The sequence below is a fragment of the Lipotes vexillifer genome, unplaced genomic scaffold (assembly GCF_000442215.2).
Source record: "Lipotes vexillifer unplaced genomic scaffold, Lipotes_vexillifer_v1.1 scaffold1068, whole genome shotgun sequence".
Classification (NCBI taxonomy): domain Eukaryota; kingdom Metazoa; phylum Chordata; class Mammalia; order Artiodactyla; family Lipotidae; genus Lipotes; species Lipotes vexillifer.
The window spans coordinates 323,957-346,625 of record NW_006789049.1 but is presented as its reverse complement, the minus strand read 5'-3'; the positions used below and the strand labels follow the sequence as shown (position 1 = coordinate 346,625).

General features: G+C 36.2%; 1 protein-coding gene across 2 annotated transcripts in view; it reads right to left on the bottom strand.

Moving 5' to 3' along the window:
* Window positions 1–1,198: 1,198 nt before the first annotated feature.
* LARS1 (leucyl-tRNA synthetase 1) overlaps window positions 1,199–22,669 on the bottom strand; it is a 67,124-nt gene continuing 45,653 nt past the window's right edge. For both annotated transcript variants that reach the window (XM_007462394.1, XM_007462395.1), the window contains 10 exons: window positions 21,889–22,072; window positions 17,932–18,022; window positions 16,571–16,711; window positions 15,024–15,164; window positions 14,655–14,765; window positions 12,336–12,446; window positions 9,935–10,039; window positions 8,573–8,668; window positions 6,762–6,894; window positions 1,199–1,418 (listed from right to left, as the gene is read on the bottom strand). In XM_007462394.1, coding sequence (XP_007462456.1) covers window positions 1,213–1,418; window positions 6,762–6,894; window positions 8,573–8,668; window positions 9,935–10,039; window positions 12,336–12,446; window positions 14,655–14,765; window positions 15,024–15,164; window positions 16,571–16,711; window positions 17,932–18,022; window positions 21,889–22,072 — 1,319 coding nt within the window. In that variant the 3' untranslated portion in view covers window positions 1,199–1,212. The remainder of the gene's footprint in view (window positions 1,419–6,761; window positions 6,895–8,572; window positions 8,669–9,934; window positions 10,040–12,335; window positions 12,447–14,654; window positions 14,766–15,023; window positions 15,165–16,570; window positions 16,712–17,931; window positions 18,023–21,888; window positions 22,073–22,669) is intronic.

Here is a 22,669-nt window from a genome sequence, read left to right as displayed (position 1 = left end):
ATTATCAGAGTTGGACTTTCCCCATATTAAACCCTTCAAGAAATGGAAATGTTTTTCTTGTCTGTCAATCAATACCTAATATTTTTTCCTCATATGAAAACAGATGGCACAGACAATATCAAAAGACATTCCAGAAAGAATAAAAGAATTTGCAATGCTGTTGGCTTGATCCTTTGTTTTGTTTTTTGTTTTATTTATTTATTTATTTTTGGCTCCATTAGGTCTTCGCTGCTGGGTGCGGGCTTTCTCTCTAGTTGCGGCAAGCGGGGGCTGTTGTTTGTTGCGGTGCTGCTCAGGCTTCTCGCTGTAGTGGCTTCTCTTTATTGTGGAGCACAGGCTCTAGGCACATGGGCTTCAGCAGTTGTGGGACACGGGCTCAGTAGTTGTGGCACACGGGTTTAGTTGCTCCGCGGCACGTGGGATCTTCCCAGACCAGAGTTCGAACCCATGTCCCCTGCATTGGCAGGCGGATTCTTAATCACTGTGCCACCAGGGAAGTCCCCATTGGCTTGATCTTTAAACACAACTGGACTCAAGACAAATCTGATAAATGCAGATTTCTGGGGGAAATCCTAAATCCTAAAATTTCACCTAAATTGAGTGAAAATCAAATAAACTGTTTATAAACTATTGATATTAGCCTTGAAAAAATATTATTGGTGGTTAATTGAATATATTAAAGCTAAAAAAAATTCTTATAAACATAAGACCTATTTGTTCTTTATACAGAATAGTGAGTGATCATAATCAAGTCAAAATATTCACATTTGTTCTTTTAAAATCATCATGAGAGTTCTTTTTAAAAAGCAAAACTAGCTGCCTAATTTACTCTTTTTAAAGAAGAAAAACAGCTAACTCCACAATGGATATAATATAAAAAGTTGTTAGATGCTCCTTAGCCTCATAAATAATATGAAGTATACCTCATACAAGAAGCATACTGACACTTTTGTAATAATCTGAAATACTAGAAGCTTCTGGGAAATGGAAATAATTTGTTAAAAATCAAAAAACAAAGTATGGTACAACTACTTCTCTTCAAGGCCTCAATAAGGAAAAAAAATTTATTAGGTCCAGGAATCCAAGAAAACTTGGTGTATTTACAAGTACATGCAGAATTTGATGGTTAGAAATGAAATCTATTTAGGTCCAGCCTAAGATTCTCATAGCCCATCTATAGGCAACCAGGATAAATCTCCAATGTGCCTGAATTTAATGAACCAGATAGATCATTGTATCACCAATATCTGCCCATAGCCCATTTTCAGTAAGATGAATTTTCTTGCTCGTGAGGTCCACGTGGAAAACAGCATGCTCAGAAATGGGGGTCTTCTCAGCGTGCTCTTTTCCCAGGACAGGAACTCGCCGAGGCCCCAACAGTGGATCATCAAATCTCATCAGTTTCACTTTGGAAAGGTCTACAGCAAAAGAAAGTATCAATATGAACATTTAATTACAGTCACTGACTCAAACCCATGCCTGAGTCTGATAATTCACACTGGTTGTTATATCTAAAACAATATTTTCATCAGATTACTAAATAGGACCCGATGTCAGAAGGCAAAGTTGAATCTAACAAATCTTCATCTTCTGTCAACTTTTACCCAGATCAAAGACCAGCAGAGATTCTGGATAAGACATCTCCTGAATTACAAACCAAGGGGAGGGATTGATTATATTTTTGAGCATTATCCTATATGGTCTCTCAAATTACTTTTAATACACTTCAGTTAACCATTTTTCAGAATATTAAAAAGCCTAAAACTTATTTATCTTGCTTGTCTTGCTTCCTGGAATACTTAAAAGTTCAAGAATTGTGGCTTTTGGGGAAAGATAATTTTGGAAAAAGAGTTACTACTCTAAGAAATAGCATTACCAGTTTCTTGTTTTGCTCAAAGGATGAAAGTGTATTAACAAGCTGATGAGAGACAAGGAAAGAAGGGGAATGGCTTGGGGAAAGGGCGCAGGTTTTAGAATTTTGAGCTTTTGGATGAGTTCCAACCCTCCCTTGCTTGAGATTTTCCTGATCTGCTCTTGTGCAAGCTGATAAGATGGCTCCTGGTAAAGACAGCACTTGTCCCTTGAACAAATTTATGATCCAACAATCCTGCCAACAACTGAGCCCAAAAGAAATTTATTTATTTCAGCAATTCTGAGACTTTTCAACATCAAATGGTTTTATTTTATATCGTAGAAAAACACCATAAATGACTACAAATGCTGATTCTGGATTTACAGCTCATTCTAAGTGTAGCATGGCTAGTTTATACTGAACCTGATCCACAGAAACTGAAGATATTTTCTGAATTACTTCCCACCCCTTTCTAAAGTAGATTGCTGGGTGGTCCATGAGCTACACTCCCTCATGTTGCCTTGAGAGTATGAAACTTAGCATGAGAGGGATAAGGTTTAAAAAAAGATAAAAGGAGACATTAATGCAGCTGGCGGCTATGCCAGGAGTACAGGTTATCCAGGCATTCTATTCTCCTTGGGAAACAAAGACTAAAGGACTACAAGTTTAGAGTAGGGATCCTGGGGCTTATAGAGCAATTATCTGCAACTACTATGAAGGCAAACCCTGCCTAAGAGTCTTTGTAGAGTCTCTGCAGAGGCCATACAGTCTATCCCCATAAACAGCACAAGCCCTGAAAATTAAAATGGGAAAGGAGCACTTACAGTCTTCATGACAGCCATGGTCTTATTTGGGGGGAAGAACACAATTCATTTTAACAGCTACTGCAATTCAACATGCACATCAGTGATAGCAAATTATTTTCTTATGGAAGCAGTGACAAGCCCTACCGGCAGATTTTATGCACAAAGCCTTTTACTACAGATCTGCCTCTGTCTCTATCTCTCTCTCTCTCTCTCTGAAACAGACCTCCCTCATCATTCCAAGCAATGCTGAATCAAACTATTTCAAAGAAGCCTTAATACCCAACCAGGCTTCTAAGTAACAAAACTCATCTGCTTTGATGTTTCATCATGTAGTTCATTACTGCCAATAAAATTATTGGGGCTTTCTTAGTGGTTTTAATATCTTTTCTTATCCCAGACCTCTCTTATCATTGAAAATGTTGAAATTTAAGTCTGCAACTACACAAGATTTAAGACACTTAAAGATGAGAGTGATTGAGAGTCCCTAGGGATTGATAATGTGAAATGGAGCTTTTCACCTCCAAATTATTAGTTCATATGTGGCATGGGTGGTAAGTGATTTAAAGTCATTATCGTCAAATAGTTGCTCCATGGCCTTTGTGGACTGAATGACGATTTTAGCTCCTAGTGCCTCCTGGACCTAGATCATAATCACCCTCAATACAATTGGCATTAATTGGATGACTTGCTGGCTATCACAGCAGACAGACTGAGAAATATGTTATTGAATTTCACTCCTTTCCCATCTCATATACTCAATATACTCAGTCCCCTTAGATATCAAAGTATTCTGAGGGCTTTTGGAAAAGTCTTAAGTTTAGAGCTCTTCTGTAGATACTTGGAGGAATATCAATTGCAAACTCCCCCTAATATTTCTATCTATTTTCCAAATTCACAGCAGCCACTAACAACAAACTTAAAGCACTTCATGATAATATTATTCACAGCTAGAATGACAAAGGATGTAAGAATTATGCCAGAGGCTCAGTGAGAAAAGACGAGCTAAAGAAAACACATCAGTACAGTTCTAAAGAACCCAGTCAGTGCTGCATCTGAGTGTATTTAAAAGGGAGTCAGGGGCTTCCCTGGTGGCGCAGTGCTTGAGAGTCCGCCTGCCGATGCAGGAGACGCGGGTTCGTGCCCCGTTTCGGGAGGATCCCACATGCCGCGGAGCGGCTGGGCCCGTGAGCCATGGCCGCTGAGCCTGCGCGTCCGGAGCCTGTGCTCCGCAAATGGGAGAGGCCACAACAGGGAGAGGCCCCCATAAAGCAAGAAAAAAAAAAAAAAAAAAGGGAGTCAGGTTTAACAGTATATTATATAATCCAATTTCCAATACAGGAATAAAACCTCTTATGCACTATAACCTCATAATAATCCTATCCAGCATGTCCACACAAATATCTATTTTCTTTAGAAGCCACCATATTGTTCTTCAAAGTTAAAAGCTCTTCCTATTACAAAAATTTCTCATGACTGAATATATGCAATATAAAACAGCCAAAAGGAAGGCCACAAAATGGCTTCCTATATGTTCACACTTCAAAATTTTCAAGTTCTGCTTTTTGTGGCCTATAAGTTCTAAGGATGGCATTATCATTCTACAGTACCTGGTTTATTGAAGGAACACGCTAAATGTCTACAACAAAATGGATGAACCTTGAAAACATTTTGCTAAGTGAAATAAGACATACAAAAGAACAATATTGTATGATTCCACTATACAGGTACCTAGAACAGTCAAATACATAGAGTAGAAGAGTAGTTACCAGTGACTACAGGGAGGAAGAATGGGGAGTTATTATTTAATGGGTAGAGTTTCAGTTTGGGATGATGAAAAAAGTTCCAGAAATGGATAGTGTGATGGCTGCACATCAGTGTGAATGTACTTAATGCTACCGAACTGTACACTTAAACAATGACTAAAATGGTCAATTTTATGTTATGTATATTTTACAATTTTTTTAAATGTCTGCAAACAAAAATATTCCTAGTCCTAACATATTGCTGGTACACAGTGAAAAAAGTATCAGTGTTTCCCTCATGCTAGTACACACTTTCCCTTCACCCTCACAGGTATAATTCTCAAGGCCCTATCAAACAATGTTTTCTCCATAAAATCATCTCTGATCACCACAGCTGGAAATAATCTCACCTTTTTCTGTGTGTAAATTTTACTATATCTCTCTTACTGTACCCAGCAGTTTCTCCTTAGATTATGATTATGTACTTCAATAGCTTAGTCCCCTACTCCTTCACTAGATGCAGCCTCCTAATGAACAGTACTTTGTGGACACCCCAAAGCCCCTAGTACCTACAAAGGAGTCTCTGCATACACACTTATCTCTACACACACTACACATGATATTCTCTCAAGAAATGACAACAGAAGGTACACGAATGACTTCAAGAGAACAAAAAATACATGGTAGAATGAATTCCAAAGGGCTATTTTAAGTCTTCTATGTAAATGGAATGTTGTTACCCTGAATATAGTTCCATAAATTGGTCACCGTATGGGATTTGTAAATCTTTTCAGAAAATTTTATACTGATGGTATTTGGCCCAATCAAGTCTTGATTGCCATAAGAAGAGAAGAGAGAGATTGTGCAAAAGAGGGAATATCAACATTAATTTGTCTTCATAATTTGGAAGAAAAATAATACAGAAACAAACTAATTCCCTTCATGCTCTTCTCAGCGTAAGACCAGCTAACTAATTAAAAAAAGAAGCTATACAATCCCACTACTGGGCATATACCCTGAGAAAACCATAACTCAAAAAGAGTCATGTACCACAATGTTCACTACAGCACTATTTTCAACAGCCGGGACATGGAAGCAACCTAAGTGTCCATTGACAGATGAGTGGATAAAGAAGATGTGGCTCATATATACAATGAGAATATTACTCAGCCATAAAAAGAAACAAAATTGAGTTATTTGTAGTGGGGTGGATGGACTAGAGTCTGTCACACAGAGTAAGTCAGAAAAAGAAAAATAAATACCGTATGCTAACACATATATATGGAATCTAAAAAAAAAAAAAAACAGGTCTGATGAGCCTAGGGGCAGGAGAGGAGTAAAGATGCAGACTAGAGAATGGACTTAGGACATGGGGAGGGGGAAGGGGAAGCTGGGACGAAGTGAGAGAGTAACACTGTCATATATACACTACCGAATGTAAAATAGCTAGCTAGTGGGAAGCAGCTGCATAGCACAGGGAGATCAGCTCTGTGCTTTGTAGCCACCTAGAGGGGCGGGATAAGGAGGGTGGGAGGGAGATGCAAGAGGGAGGAGATATGGGGATATATGCATGTGTATAGCTGATTCACTTTGTCATACCATAGAAACTAACACAACATTGTAAAGCAATTATACTCCAATAAAGATGTTAAAAAAAAAAGCTATAAATTGTTATATCAAATCTAATCATAGGAGATCTAGACTTAATCTTGCTAAGAAATTAAGATTATTTATATTTTACCTGGAGGCACACTGTCTAAAAGAAAGAATATGAGCTTTGGAGTCAAATATATCTAAGTTTGAATTCCAGCTCCAGGATTTACTAGCTGTATGAACTTTGCAAGTTATTTAGCCTTTCTAACCTCCATTTCATCATCTGCAAAAGGGGAATAACACCCTAAATGTTACAGGGTTGTAAAAGGATTAAATGGCTAATACATGGCAGACACTCAATAACTTTTACTCTGTTTCTCTTCCTTCCCCAGGAACAGATTCAGTCAAGCAGGTTAGTTTGGAATTAAGGGAATATGTTCCTTCATTCTGAATACTTCTGAGCGCTGGAAATTGCTTATTACAATTTTAAAGCTAGATGGAATCCTGGAAAAATATCTAATCCAGTGTTCTCATTTCACTAAAAGAGAAATCAGTTTAGAGCTTAAATGACATGGCCAAGCCACCAAGCTACGTCACAATGTTGTCCCAAAAGAAAATATAGGTGTCCTGATTCTGGGTCCAACACTCTTCTTTCCACATTACATGACTGTCCCTAAGCAGGACAGTTACTTTTCTTTCTCCCCTCTGCTTAGAACTCATCAAATCCACAAGCTGCTGCCAAATGTGCACTTCAAGGAAACCATTTACCTTTGATTCCTCGGTCCACCTTCATTAAACGCCGGATTATAGAATCACGGTTATCTCCTTGCCTGATTTCAATTTTGGTTGAGAAGTGGCCATTGAATGGCTGAGAATTCACTAGGGAAACTGATACACCAGGCTAAGAAAATAAAGAGAAAATGACTATTATAAGAAATCAAACTTGAATACTGCTGAGGGAGAAGGAATCTCTGCTAGATTTTTAATGCCCAATGAAAGACAGATTTAATTCTGGTATTCTAAAATCAAGACCAAGGGATACTCAAATATGAAAGAAAAAAAGTACGGAAGCCCATGCTTATAACCAAATGCCTAGGTAAAAATGACTATGAGTACACATATCAATACTGATGATGGATAAAAACAATAATTCTATTTTCTCTTCTAAAACTACCACCATTTATTGAATTCCTACTATGTACCAGACACTGTACGAAGCACTTTATAGACATTATTCCTGTATCCTGAAAGGCAGTTTCTTAAGACCCCTTTTCACAGATGAAAAGCTGAGAACCAGAAAGATTAACAAAGTAGCCCAAGGTCACACAGCTGGTAAGAGGCAGAGCCTCACGTTTACTGAGAATAAACTCATTTCTATGACATACTAACTCCCACATAATATAAACAATATAGTTAAAGAACTTGCTCATTATTTTAAGTGGAAAAAGTCAACTGAGCCTTATGAAACTTAAATACATAGTAGCTTAATGGAATGCTTGAAAGAAGCTTGAAATAAACATATTTGTATGGGGAAAACTATTTCATGTACCTATATTCATGGCCCAAATGACTGTCCTTTTAAAAGCCACCATATCTTAATGTAATGAGACTATTTATAATCTGATGATAAATTTAGGAGGTCTGCATGATCATGATTACTTCATTTTTTCAAAATAGACTTCTGCTTGCTGCATTTTCAATTAAATGTGGTAAAAGTGGCAGGATATATGTAAGTCCTCTGCTTATCAAGAAAAGTAGGGCATTTTACGGACTCTCACATTGGCACTCCAGTGAACTTTACCAAATGCTGCCATTCTGAATGGATTCTTTAAGAGTTAATAAATAAAATCTCCCCAAACTTCAAAACCTATTTATCTTCACCAGTAATGGTCAAAAAATAAGAAATTAAAAAAGCATTTCCAGTATAATGGGAAATGATGTATCAATCTGGTTTATGCCAGAAACCAAAAGTCTTGAATACCATTATTAAACCAAAACTCATCTGAGGGCTCCCTGGTGGCGCAGTGGTTGAGAGTCCGCCTGCCGATGCAGGGGACACACGTTCATCTCCCGGTCCGGGAAGATCCCACATCCCGCAGAGCGGATGGGCCCGTGAGCCATGGCCGCTGAGCCTACACGTCCGGAGCCTGTGCTCCGCAACGGTAGAGGCCACAACAGTGAGAGGCCCGCGTACCACAAAAAAAAAAAAAAAAACTCATCTGAAATATGAAAGCTCCTTTTCACTGTTTAAAAAAGTTTCACATTTCAATGTCCACTATCTTTTTTTTTAAAGTCAGTTTTTGAAAACGATATTCTTATTTTTAAAATCACAATCAACATCTGATGCTACCTGTGATAGTAGAGTAAGGAAAAGTGAGGGTTGCATTAACCAGGGAATTAGAGGACCTCAAATCCAGACCCACTACTAACCAACTAAGTGGCCTAAGCCAAGCTAATCATTTAACTTCTCTGGACCTCACATCTTTCCATCGTTAAAATGATGGTTTTAGAATGTAAAGCTCTCTATGGTCTCTTCTAGCTCTAAAATGTAATGATTCAGTGAGATTCTTTCAACTTACTTCTGTTCTAAAAACATTAAGTGGTTTCCCAGGACAGCAATCTTCCCTGACTTTATCTTCTGCTTCAGAGGCAAACTTGACTTCTATGTGTTCTAGCTAAGTAGAGGGGAAAGATGGAAGTCATTAGTATCACTTAATATGATTGGAATTAGTCATCACCTCATTTCACCAAAGAGCAAAACCAAGTTCTCCACTTATCATAAAATGGCCTGTGCAGTTTTATTATTTTCCGTATAAACATTATATGAAACCTATCATCAAGTATTTAACACTCATGTTAGATGCCTCAGAGTATGTTATTTATATAGTCATGTTTACCATCTTCTATCAGGAAATCTGGCATCTACCTGCTGCCTAAGAGAAAACAAAAATCAGTATAAAAGGCTTTCACTCAGATAAATGGAAAAACTCAGAAATGTAGCAAATTGCATATACCTGAATACAAGATGACCCTAAATAAAGTGTTTCCATTGTCCCAGTGTAAATATCCAAGAAGTTTTTTGACCTCCATGAGTATATATGAACATTTAGAAATATACATAAAATAGATGTCTACTAATACTTTATTAACACATTTATAATTACATGACACAAAATGCTTATTTAGAAATGCTTATTTCTTCCATTCCTGTATTTCATAAAACAATTTTATTCAAACTCTAAACCTGCATTTTTTTATATTAGTGTTTTCATTATTACTAGAACCACTTTTTGAATCCTCTAACACAATTTCCTATAGAAAATTAACTTTCCTTCTGCCTAAGGTGAATGAGAGACAGCATTTTTAGAAGCTATATATTAAATTGTCACTGGGGCAGGAAGATGGAATGGGGAGAAACTCAGATATGTGAAAGCTACTGGTAATGTTCTAGTTCCTGAGTTGGGCAGTAGATTCATGGATGGTGATTATATTACTAATTAAGAAAAAAAAAAACGGGGCCAAACATGGACCACTGATAATATATAAGGAATCAAGGATTCTAATTAATCCAAATCTGTGATTCTGAGGTCTTAAAGGGAGGGGGGAAAAAAAGCAATGCAGAATACCCCATAATATGAGAGATTTTGAAAGCATTTGAATATAAGGCCTCTCCTCATTTTTTTTTACGGATAATTTTGAGAGGAAATCCAGGCATATACAGTTAGTATTTTAGGAACAGAATAACTGATAAGTGAAATAAGAGAACAGATCATTTCCTCTTCCTGTAACTTCTATACCACCCATTCTCTTTCCCCCCAAAATATATTTGGCAAAGGTACTAAACATAGAAGATGAAGTTTATAAAAAGGTTTATTATAAAACTAAAGAACTGGACTGTTTACTATAGTTAACTAGTTATTATAATCCCAGGCCCCTCTTACCTCAAGGGAATTGGTCAGATAGACTATATTCTCCATGAGCACTGCCTGTTCATCAAATTCTAATTGCAAATCCAGAACACGAGGTCCCATCTTCTCCAGATTTTCCTAGCAGCCAAAATGGTTTTTAAAAACAAAATCACATTAAGAATATGATGAAAAGAACATATTTCTCCCAAAGCAATCAGTCTCTCAAGTGATAATATCTTCAAATTTGAACAGTTAAAGGAAAGGCCTTGGACTCATGGTTTCCCTTATCTATGTTTGCTCGCTAATGAAATTACTCGCTGAGAGTAATTATCATTTAAAGTATGATAAGATTAAGACAGCACTGAAAAGACTAGAAGGACAAGGTTTTCAGATTTATAAAAGAAATATGATTTCATCATTGTTAATTTACCCTGGCTTTATATGCAAACCCAAAGAACTCACTTTGACAAGGAATCAAACAAATGTCTTAAAATACCCCTTCAGGTAATAAATAAATTAAATTAAATTAAATTAAATTAAATGTTTCCAAGATACCACATCTGTAAAACTATTTCAAGAAACAGTGAATTAATAATAACCAAACAAAACATTCCTATAAATTTAAAAATTTTTTTTAAAGTCAGATTATATGGGTACTCAGATAATCCTGTGACATATATATAAAAAACCATCTTATTCTTAATTTTAACATTAAATATCAATATTTGCTGCTCAAGATGTAACCTTCAAGACTTAAGTTCATATGCACAAATACAGCTAACTGCCTAGAACATGTTTCACTTACATGAAAGTGACCTGACATGATTCTTAATATTCACTACCTTCATTTACCATCCAAGTTGTTTCTTTTCCCATGAGGTGCTAGAAAACCCTTTTCTTATTCCCAGATTTATTAAACACTTTTCAAAGTTTCAAACCACTAATTTGCCTCATAATACCAAGTAATACCAATATTACTGAAAAAAAATTTTACTACTCAAAAAATCTAACACTGGTTTTTCAAAAAGCCAACCCTTGAATCTAACATCATTTAAAATCAGTTTCACTGGATTCTATAAAGCATGTCATCAAAATTAATTGCCTCTGCAACCAACAATGGGATATTTTGTTGATTTCCCCATATTGACAATGGATCTGACATTATGACCAATGGCACTAGCTGGGAAGCAATGAATTATGAGCATACCAGCAAACATACTTATTATTGTAGGTCAAGCCATGATTCTAAATTATTTCTGAAACTTCAAATATCATAAGGCTCAGATAGTTGACTCTGGTTCCAGGAGAATTAAAAGGCTTTCCTAAGAACACAATCTACTCCAATACAAGACAAGCTAAGAGTTTTGGTCTCTTATCAGGCAGGTATCTGTAGCCTACAAGATTCAATAATTAATCTAAAGTATAAGAATAACCATTACATGCTTAGCAGGCTGGAAGACACTGATATACATTTTCTTAAAAATGTACTGAGCCTACTTTTTGATAGGTAGTATTAAAATGTATTATGTGTATTAATTAATTTACTCCTCACAGCACTCCTAAAAGGTAGGTTCTATTAATTTCCTATTTTATAGATGAAAAACGTTGTGGCCCACAGAATTTAAGTGATTTGTCTAAGTCCTCCAAACTAAAAAGTGACAGAAAACAGGATTTGGGCCAAGATTTGTCTGCCCCCAGAGTCTGAGATCTTAAGCAATATACAGTCTTCTTTCTGTTTCTCTTTGTCAGGAAATCCACCAGATCAGTTATATATATGAAAAAGACTAAGAGTTTAACCCAAAGATTCTCAATGGGGGAGCTATGGTGGGGGGCTGATTTTGCTACCAGGAGATATTTGGCAATGTATGGAGGCATTTTTGGTTGTCATAACTTGAGTAGGGGAGGGAGAAATTCTACTGGCATCCAGTGGGTAGAAGCCAAGGACACTGCTAAACACCCTATAGTGCACAGGACAGCCTCCCACAACCAAGAACTATTCAGCCTAAAATACACATAGAGCCATTGTTGAGAAACCCTGATCTAACCACTATAAACAACGTTTATCCTGTTAAGCTAAACCTATACAAATGTAGAATCTTGTTCCAGTAATAGGATCTAGTAAAAATACCCTAATGTAAGCCAAAAGACTATGCTTCCTCCTTAAACTGAAAAGAAGGGAAGGTAGAATATGAAGAGAATCATTTAGTGCAGTAATTCTCAACCAATTTTTCTTCCACAATACATATTTTTCACACACTCAGCAATGCCACAGGTAAACCCCAAATCTGATCACTCATTTCCACAACCACTGATTGAAAAGTGCTATTTTAGCAGATTTCTTGGGGGAGACTGTGTCCAAAGTGTTCCTCTTACTTCTACTATCCTATCTAACCATTACCCATGTGGTCACAGCTGCACAAGGTCCACAGCTTACCTTAATCATGGCAACAAATGGCATCACTTTCTTCATGTATTTCTTCAATTCTGGCAAATTGACTAGTTCACTAGCAATGACTTTGTTATCAGGCAATTTTCCACTATTGGTCTAAAAAAAAGAGTGGGAGACAAATGTGAAGAAAAATATTTTAAAGATAATATAGGATAGTAGATGTGCCTGTAAGAAACTAGCCAGACATGAAATGGTGGCCTCTACCAATCTGCTAGAGAGCAGCACAAGAGGGTGCAGCCTCTAGCATCACGGGGAAGTGAAAGGTAAATGAATAATACAGAAAGGAGTCTCCTCTTTCCTCTAAATTCAAAGGACACATGTTTTTTCGGGTAAAGGAGAAGAGCATGTGCATCATGCTGAAATATTTAATTTTCCCTTACACTAATGATACCTCTAGGATTGTAACATTAGATCTTATCTAGTGATAAAATGGTCTTATAAAAATCCTATTTGTCTTCAAACTTCTCAAAGTATTTCATTAGTCATATCAAAATGAAAACTATACAACTATCATATAAGATGTATTATAATGTCTGCTTTTGAACACTCTGCCTTATAAATTGTTACCACAAATGTGAAAAAAGAATCTCTAGCTATCAACCTGTTAAAAATAATATAATTTCTATCTACCAAAAATAAATATCTATATCATAAGCATTAATATGCACACAGTCCCAAATGAGCTGCCTGAATTTAAATTCACTCCTGCGAACATCAATAGAGGAGAAATAAAGTAAGCGGCCTTTCCAGACTTTTGGGTGACCTATTTTCTCCTTATTGTAAAAGAATCACACCAAAGCCAAGGGTTGGGAATAAATCTAAAAGAAAAGTAACATACAGTAAGATTTCCAATAATCTATTTACTTTCAATTCTAACCTTTACTAGAGTACATAGGAAAAAATATTTTCTCCACTTGCCAATACGTTGCTTTGAAATACATAAGAAAAAGGAGAGGGTGGAACACACTCTTTTTTCCTTATGTCACCAAAAAGGTGCCATATTGAACATAAGAACATTCTTCTTGATTATAAACTGACATTCTTTTAGTTCTTTTGGATGAAAACAAATGAAAAGTTTAAAGGAAGCTGGTCATTCCAAATAATGCCAATAGATGATGTTGATTTCAAACTATGTAATCTAGTCAATAAATATAAGTAAAAATATAACTTCTAAAAGAACAGTGGTGATTAATTTTTTAATATCTGGGACATTACATACCATATTTGGTTCTTCTGCTTCCTTGAAAATGCTGGTATGAATATATACGCCACTGAGGCAAAATTTCATTTTTCTAACTACCAAAGTAGCTTTTACTCTTTTACTTACCATAAGTCAAAACTCTGCAAGCAGATTCTAAAGCTACACTCCATTTCTATCAAACGCAATCAAAGGAAGACGTAGTTCTCCATAAAAACAGGTTCACACATTGTAGAATACAAAAATACTTGCTCTTCTCTTTCCATTAAATCTTACTAATATAAAAGTTCTTCTGAGTATTTCTTGGTTAACCATGAAAAGTACTGAGGCAAAATTCCAAAAAAGGTCTAGAAAATCAAAGCTAAGGATTTTTCCTTTATATTACCACTTTATGCTTTGGCCATAATCCCTATTTGGTCTCTTTCTTTCTTTTTAAAGTGCGCCTTAATGGTTTCTGTCCACCAATAACTGTTGCTTATAACCTGAGCAAAAATTCTACAACATATACTTTGTTTCCATATTTTGAATGTGAAAGGAAAAAGGAAGGTGAATTTTTTTCTCTAGGAAAACCTAGAACTAAGTTTAAATATTGAGTTCCCTTTAAATACAACTATCATATTTAATAGCTATTTACCTGACAATCAAAAACACAACATCAAACTCTCCATTTCTATGGGTAATTATCAAATTGGACATTTTCTTTTAAATTACTCAAGAGCCAAGCTTCAAATTTTTTCAAACATAATAATGTTAAGGCTTCACGAATGCCAGTGTTCAAGGCACAACAAATCCAAACGGCAAACTCAGTCCTTTTGCTTCATAATTTTAACCACACATATGAAAAAGTCTCACACCTTTTGATTACATACAACTAGATCTAGTATTTTTTATGAAAGTTTCAGAAATGATGAAAATCAGCTTTTCCCTCAGCATCCATTTAAGAGCCACCAAGGATAACAAATGGCACTCCATGCGTAAAGGTAATTAAACAAAGCTGCCTGTCTTTCTTCCCCTAGACACTGCCAACATCCTAAAAATAAAACCAGCATACGCAGAACACGACACTGCTGCGGTGAGGTGGGGGGTAAGTCTATTGAGAACATCACCTCAAAGTGATGACGCAGAACTGACAGGGTGATGTGTTGCCAAGACGGATAGTTCTTCGCCACATAGATGGTGCAATGTGAAGGCTTCTGAGGGAGGTGCTTGTCAGTCTTCTACAGGGCAGAAGAAAGAAAAAGAACATTTAATCACTTTCATATACACCAAAAATGAAAGAACCCTCTCCCAGTATATAGCACTACTGCCTTTAACATTAAAAAATATGCATACAACAGAACTGCATTAGAAATGAAAATAGCCCTACATTAGCAATGAAAATGGCCCTAATGAAAGTTGTCTTTATTTTCATTACTATTAAATGTTATTTGACCAATAACTTTTAAGGAATGACATTAAAAAAAATAAGACTTCACCTTCCCTTTAGCTGGTATCATATAGTTCTTGAGTCGCAATCTAAGGTCATGTGCTACTTCCATGAGATACTGTGAGGAGCGTACCAAGCTTTCATCCACAGGACCTGCCAGAGGCCATGAAGCATTCATAACTGAGTCGGGCTTTAAAAAAAAAAAGGTTCAGTGAGATTAGACAACACAACTATTTTATGATTCTTGGTTACAGTTTCATACCAAGGCATGGTGTGTAACTGTGTGCTCAAAGTCCAAACCTGACTACACACAACACGCTTCCACAGACCCTAGTCTAATGTTCCCTAGAATTCAAGCTGTGAAGTCTGACTACATTCTTAATTAGCATCCATTTGTACAAGCATATTGATACCCACACACATATGTTCACTTTCAAAGAAAATTATGTAATGCTAATTTGCCTAAATTTAATCTTTGTTATATAAATTATGCATACTCTCAGTTTTTATCCTACTAATACATCCAGTACTGAAAGTATGGCTATTTGGAATATATATCATGAGCACATTTTTGCATTGTTCACACATTGAAAAATACAAAAGAGCTTGGCTAATAATGCTGGAAAGGAGTTATTAAACCAGCCAATCTGTTTATCTATAAGCCTGGGAGAAATAAATTTATCTTCACAGTAAGAATGCTAATTTAAAATCCCTGAATATGCAGCCCTATATATGCCAGGAATTTTATATAAAACAAGAATATTTATGCAAGTATACACTTCTATCTTTGTTTATAAGCGGCTCATAACAGTTATTTATATCTTTCTCAATATTTTCACCTTTCTAAACAAACAGCTGAGAAAACAGTATTAGTTATACATGTATTCAAATACATTATAACATTTCCTAATAAGAATTAGGTGATAAACAACACGCACAAAGTCACATTATTAAAATATATACAATAAAAATAAATAAATTTTTTAAAAATTAAAAAAAAAGGGGGCCCTCCCTGGTGGCGCAGTGGTTAAGAATCCGCCTGCCAATGCAGAGGACACGGGTTTGAGCCCTGGTCTGGGAAGACCCCACATGCCACGGAGCAACTAAGCCTGTGTGCCACAACTACTGAGCCTGTGCTCTAGAGCCTGCAAGCCACAACTACTGAGCCCACGTGCCACTACTGAAGCCTGCATGCCCAGAGCCCATGCTCTGCAACGAGACAAGCCACTGTAATGAGAAGCCCACACACCGTAATGAAGGGTAGCCCCCGCTCGCCGCAACTAGAGAAAGCCCACGCACAGCAACGAAGACCCAACACAGCCAAAAATAAATAAATAAAATAAATATATTTTAAAAAAATTTTTTAATAAAATAAGACAAAATATATACACCGTGTGTATAAATTAAGGCATATATACCCGATGCCGATGTAGCTTCAATTTAAGCTGCTGTAATAATTATGAGATAATGAACCCAATATTATTCTTGAAATACTCATTTTCAGTCTTTCTCTCTTAAGTAACATTATTATCCCAACATTTATTTAATGAGGCCAAAATCAAAACCACCCAGAACATCTTAAATGCATAAAGCTACCTTTCCCAGGAGTGTCCAGATGTGCTCACACAAATGAGGACAGAATGGAGCCAAGAGAAGTGTCTGAACTTCAATAAACCGGAACACGAGGTCTCGGTGCATCCCTTCTATGGCCAATTCACGGTACTTATCTTTCGCAGCCTACAAAATTTGGAGTTATTTACCATTTCTCTCCCCCACTTCTTTAAAATAAAATTATAGGAAAAAAAACTCAGTATCTCTATTTTAATGCATTTTTAAGTATTTAGTCTTTTAAAATTCCATAATAAACTTTAGTAAAGGTTTTACTTTATTTTTAACAACCTGAAAATAAATGTATATCAATCCTTAGGTTAAAAACAATAAATTGTTTAAATTTATACATCTTTGATAATTTTTGTTTTTAAGCATTTCTTAGCCATTTAGGGTTCTTTTGGGGGCGTTGTTTGTTCATGTCCTTTGATAATTGTTCTTTGGACCATTAGTATTTTTTTGATGGGCTTGTCAAAATCCTGAAATACAGACTGTAAATAATTTTCCAGTTAACTGTATATTTTTAAGATGATCTCAGTTATGATTTTCTTATCTATGTTGGCAAATTCATCAGAACTTTTTTGGTTATGCCTTTCTTTTGTTTTTATGATTAGGAAATCTTTTTTTAATTCTAAAATCAAATAAATGTTCACTTAGCCCTGTTTTTCAGGAAAAAAAAAATGTAAATCAATCCTAACAAAAGGATAATGCAGTTTTATACTGATTCTCAAGAAAATCTGAAAAAGACATTTTGCAATGGACATAAAAGATGAACAATTTAAACTGTGTACTAAGGGTGAATGCTCAGTAGCATGTATTAATAGCATCAAAAAGGCTGTAAATATGACACACTGCTATGCTCAGCACTTATCCTTATTTAATCACATCTCTGAAAACCAAGTTACATAAATCCCAATGTGATATTTTACAAAACTGACTGAGGAAAGCTACATTTTTACTTTAAGCACTTGAACTGCCAAACTTGAGGATATGCTGACACCTTGTGGAAAACCTCAGAAAATGTTTGCTTTCAAACTAATAGCAATTAGTTACAATTATGCCTTTGTTTTTTATCAACTTTAAAATGTTTTCCTGGAAAACGTGACTAATTTTTAGATTTAACCTCTTTATTAACCCACAGCTCAACTAGGAATAGAATTACTTACATTACAGAGACATAATACAAAAAGTACCCAAGAAAACTATTTAAAATCACAATTTATTGAATATTTTACAAATTTTCAGCCTCCACTTAAGATGAGTTATAATGCTACAGCAGGAGGGGAAAAAACAAGAAATACATCATATTGACACTGACGTATTTTATAGCTACGAAAAGAATAGCCTACCTGAAACTCAAAAAACCCTGTTTTCAAAGCTTCTTTAAACATCATCTTTTCATAATTTTGATCTGTTTTTATAATGCCTGCATTCATTTCACTATTGAATAGGAAAAAAAAGGTAATTGAGTTTAAAGGCAAGTACATACATATAGGTATAAAAAACTTCCACACATACTAATAAACATTAAAATGAGAACAATGCATGAAACATTTAAGACTGCTCAACCACAAAACCATCTTTGTATTCCTCAAAACTGACTACTGCAGCCTCACACTGTCTATCCACTCTTGAGTATTGTCGTAACACTACTTAGAGCTCCTGTTTATGACAACACAGTTAACCACATGCTTGTTTAAAAATTCCTTGATGGTCACCCTGATACCAAAACCAGACAAAGATTAATACCACTGATGAATATAGATACAAAAATCCTAAACAAAATACTAGCAAACAGAATCCAACAACACATTAAAAGGATCATACACTATGATCAAGTGGGATTTATCCCAGGGATGCAAGGATTCTTCAATATACGCAAATCAATCAATGTGATACACCATATTAACAAATTGAAGAAGAAAAACCATATGATCATCTCAATAGATGCAGAAAAAGCTCTTGACAAAATTCAACACCCATTTATGAGAAAAAAACTCCAGAAAGTGGCCATAGAGGGAACCTACCTCAACATAATAAACAAAGCCAACATCATTCTCAATGGTGAAAAACTGAAAGCATTTCCTCTAAGATCAGGAACAAGAAGACAAGGATGTCCACTCTCACCACTATCATTCAACATAGTTTTGGAAGTCTTAGCCATAGCAATCAGAGAAGAAAAAGAAATAAAAGGAATACAAATTGGAAAAGAAGAAGTAAAACTGTCACTGCTTGCAGATGACATGATACTATATATAGAGAATCCTAAAGATGCCACCAGAAAACTACTAGAGCTAATCAATGAATTTGGTAAACTTGCAGGATACAAAATTAATGCACAGAAATCTCTTGCATTCCTATACACTAATGATGAAAAATCTGAAAGAGAAATTAAGGAAACACTCCCATTTACCAGTGCAACAAAAAGGATACAATACCTAGGAATAAATCTACCTAGGGAGACAAAAGACCTGTATGCAGAAAACTATAAGACACTGATGAAAGAAATTAAAGAGGATACCAACTGATGGAGAGATATACCATGTTCTTGAATTGGAAGAATCAATATTGTGAAAATGACTATACTACCCAAAGCATTCTACAGATTCAATGCAATCCCTATCAAACTACAAATGGCATTTTTTACGGAACTAAAACAAAAAATATTAAAACTTGTATGGAGACACAAAAGACCCCAAATAGCCAAAGCAGTCTTGAGGGAAATAAACGGAGTTGGAAGAATCAGACTCCCTGACTTCAGACTATACTACAAAGCTACAGTAATCAAGACAATACGGTACTGGCACAAAAACAGAAACACAGATCAATGGAACAAGATAGAAACCCCAGAGATAAACCCACGCACCTATGGTCAACTAATCTCTGACAAAGGAGGCAAGGATATACAATGGAGAAAAGACAGTCTCTTCAATAAGTGGTGTTGGGAAAACTGGACAGCTGCATGTAAAAGAATGAAATTAGAACACTCCCTAACAACACACACAAAAATAAACTCAAAATGGATTAGAGACCTAAGATTGGACACTACAAAACTCTTAGAGGAAAACATAGGCAGAACACCCTTTGACATAAATCACAGCAAGATCTTTTCTGATCCACCTCCTAGAGTAATGGAAATAAAAACAAAAATAAATTAATGGGACCTAATGAAACTTCAAAGCTTTTGCACAGCAAAGCAAACCATAAAGAAGACAAAAAGACAACCCTCAGGGGCTTCCCTGGTGGCACAGTGGTTGAGAGTCCGCCTGCCGGTGCAGGGGACGCGGGTTCATGCCCCGGTCCAGGAGGATCCCACATGCCGCAGAGCGGCTGGGCCTGTGAGCCATGGCCGCTGAGCCTGCGCGTCCGGAGCCTGTGCTCCGCAACGGGAGAGGCCGCAACAGTGAGAGGCCCACATAACGCAAAAAAAAAAAAAAAAAGAAAAGAAAAAAAAAAAAGACAACCCTCAGAATGGGAGAAAATATTTGCAAACAAATCAACGGACAAAGGATTAATCTCCAAAATATATAAACAGCTCATACAGCTCAATATTAAAAAAACAAACAACCCAATCCAAAAATGGGCAGAAGACCTAAATAGACATTTCTCCAAAGAAGACATACAGGTGGCCAAGAAGCACATGAAAAGCTGCTCAACATCACTAATGAATAGAGAAAGGCAAATCAAAACTACAATGATGTATCACCTCACACCAGTCAGAATGGGCATCATCAGAAAATCTACAAACAACAAATGCTGGAGAGGGTGTGGAGAAAAGGGAACCCTCTTGCACTGTTGGAGGGAATGTAAACTGATACAGCCACTATGGAGAACAGTACGGAGGTTCCTTAAAAAACTAAAAATAGAATTAGCATATGACCCAGCAATCCCACTACTGGGCATAGACCCAAAGAAAACCATAATTCAAAAACACACATGCACCCCAATATTTATTGCAGCACTGTTTACAATAGCCAGGTCATGGAAGCAACCTAAATGCCCATCGACAGACGAATGGATAAAGAAGTTGTGGTACATATATACAATGCAATATTACTCAGCCATAAAAAGGAACGAAATTGGGTCACTTGTTGAGACGTGAATGGATCTAGAGACTGTCATACAGAGTGAAGTTAAGTCAGAAAGAGAAAAATAAATATCGTATATTAACACATATATGTGGAGCCTACAAAAATGGTACAGATGAACTGGTTTGCAGGGCAGAAGTTGAGACAGAGATGTAGAGAACAAATGTATGGACACCAAGGAGGAAAGTGGCGGGGATGGGGTGGTGGTGTGCTGACCTGGGAGATTGGGATTGACATGTATACACTGATGTGTATAAAATTGATGACTATTAATAACCTGCTATATAAAAAAATTAATTAAATAAAATTCAAAAATTAAAAAAACAAAAAATTCCTTGATGGAAACTTTATTAAGAAGCCCAAAATGCAACATGAAAATAGCTTTACTAAGGCTGTAGTCAGGTTTAATTGTTGCATTTTAAACAACTGACATTGGATTAAAAATATATTCCTTACACTACCTCAGGCCCTTCATAATTTGGCCTAATATGGGCCCAACTTGTTTGATCTCCTACTTCTGCCCTCCACATACTGTACACTTCAAATAAATACCATACTCTTTCCATGGCTTTCTCCTCTCCTTCAAAAATTAGGTTTAGTTTTCAAGAAACCCAGAACTCACATGCCATCTCCTCTAATTTCCCTCTATCCCTACTATTGCACTTATAATTGGTTGGGTAAGTGTTTTTCTCTCCTGCTAGACTTCAATGAAGGGTCAATCAAGTCTTATTCATCTTTGTAATACCAGTGTTTCGGATGTTTCTGATACAAAAAGACTGATAAATGTTTTTTGAAGGAAAAAAGAAAAGACAATTCTTTCCCTTTAACCTACTTTTCCTTTAACCATTCCACCCTCCTCTAATGCAAGACAGCATGGTAAAATGGTCATGAGAATGGGCTTTGGAGACAGAAACAAATTCATATCCCAAGTTTGAAATTACCAGCTTTGAAACATTTAATGAAATAATTTTTCTAAGCTTCAATTTCTTTAACTATAAAATAGAGCTAATAATATATTTATCATATAAAATTGCTAGAAGGCTAAAATCAGATAATGGATGCAAAGTAGTTAGCATAGTACCTGGCACAAGTAAGCTTTCAGTGAATAGTAGTTATCATTAACATCTAATTTATTTAATGAGGAAAAAAAAGAAAACTTAAAAATACACCAGGACTAAGCAACTCTAAAGTACAAAGTGGTTGGGGTCCATAGATTACCTGGCAAAAACTCTATCATTGAAGGTGTTGGCAGGACCACTTCTTAGGCTATCCCAGTTGGCAACCATTTCTTTCACCCATTCCACCCAGGTGTACAGACGGAGAATACCTGCATCTGCCATGGTTTCCACAAAGTTAGCATCTTCAACAGTGTCACCAGCATCAGCTAGAGCCAAGCGCATTCCTGGAAGAAGAAAAAAAATCAATCGATGATTTAAAAATGTGGTTACTGCATATCAACTACGTATCCAGTTGAGTACACTGCCAAGCCTACATATAAATTAAGAAATAACAAACGCTTTAAAGGACTGCATATATCAACAGCAAAAATAAAGATCACCAGAAGTAGAATCCATAATGATGTTGCTAAAATATTTGAATTTTCTGTATTGATTTGCATACACTTAGCATCAATATGTGTTTCTTCTCAGGCATGTTGAGTTAATGAGATAAAGTGATCTTTAATGAGGCAGAGGGAAAAAATGATAAACTGGGGAAAGATATCCCTATCAACATCTCAGCCTCTTTTATAGGTAGCAAAATAGTATTGTATTTTAATACATTAAGAACACACAGAAGTGGGCTCCCCTGGTGGCGCAGTGGTTGAGAGTCCACCTGCCGATGCAGGGGACACGGGTTCGTGCCCCGGTCCGGGAAGATTCCACATGCCGTGAAGCGACTGGGCCCATGAGCCATGGCTGCTGAGCCTGCACATCCGGAGCCTGTGTTCCACAACAGGAGAGGCCACAACAGTGAGAGGCCTGCGTACCACAAAAAAAAA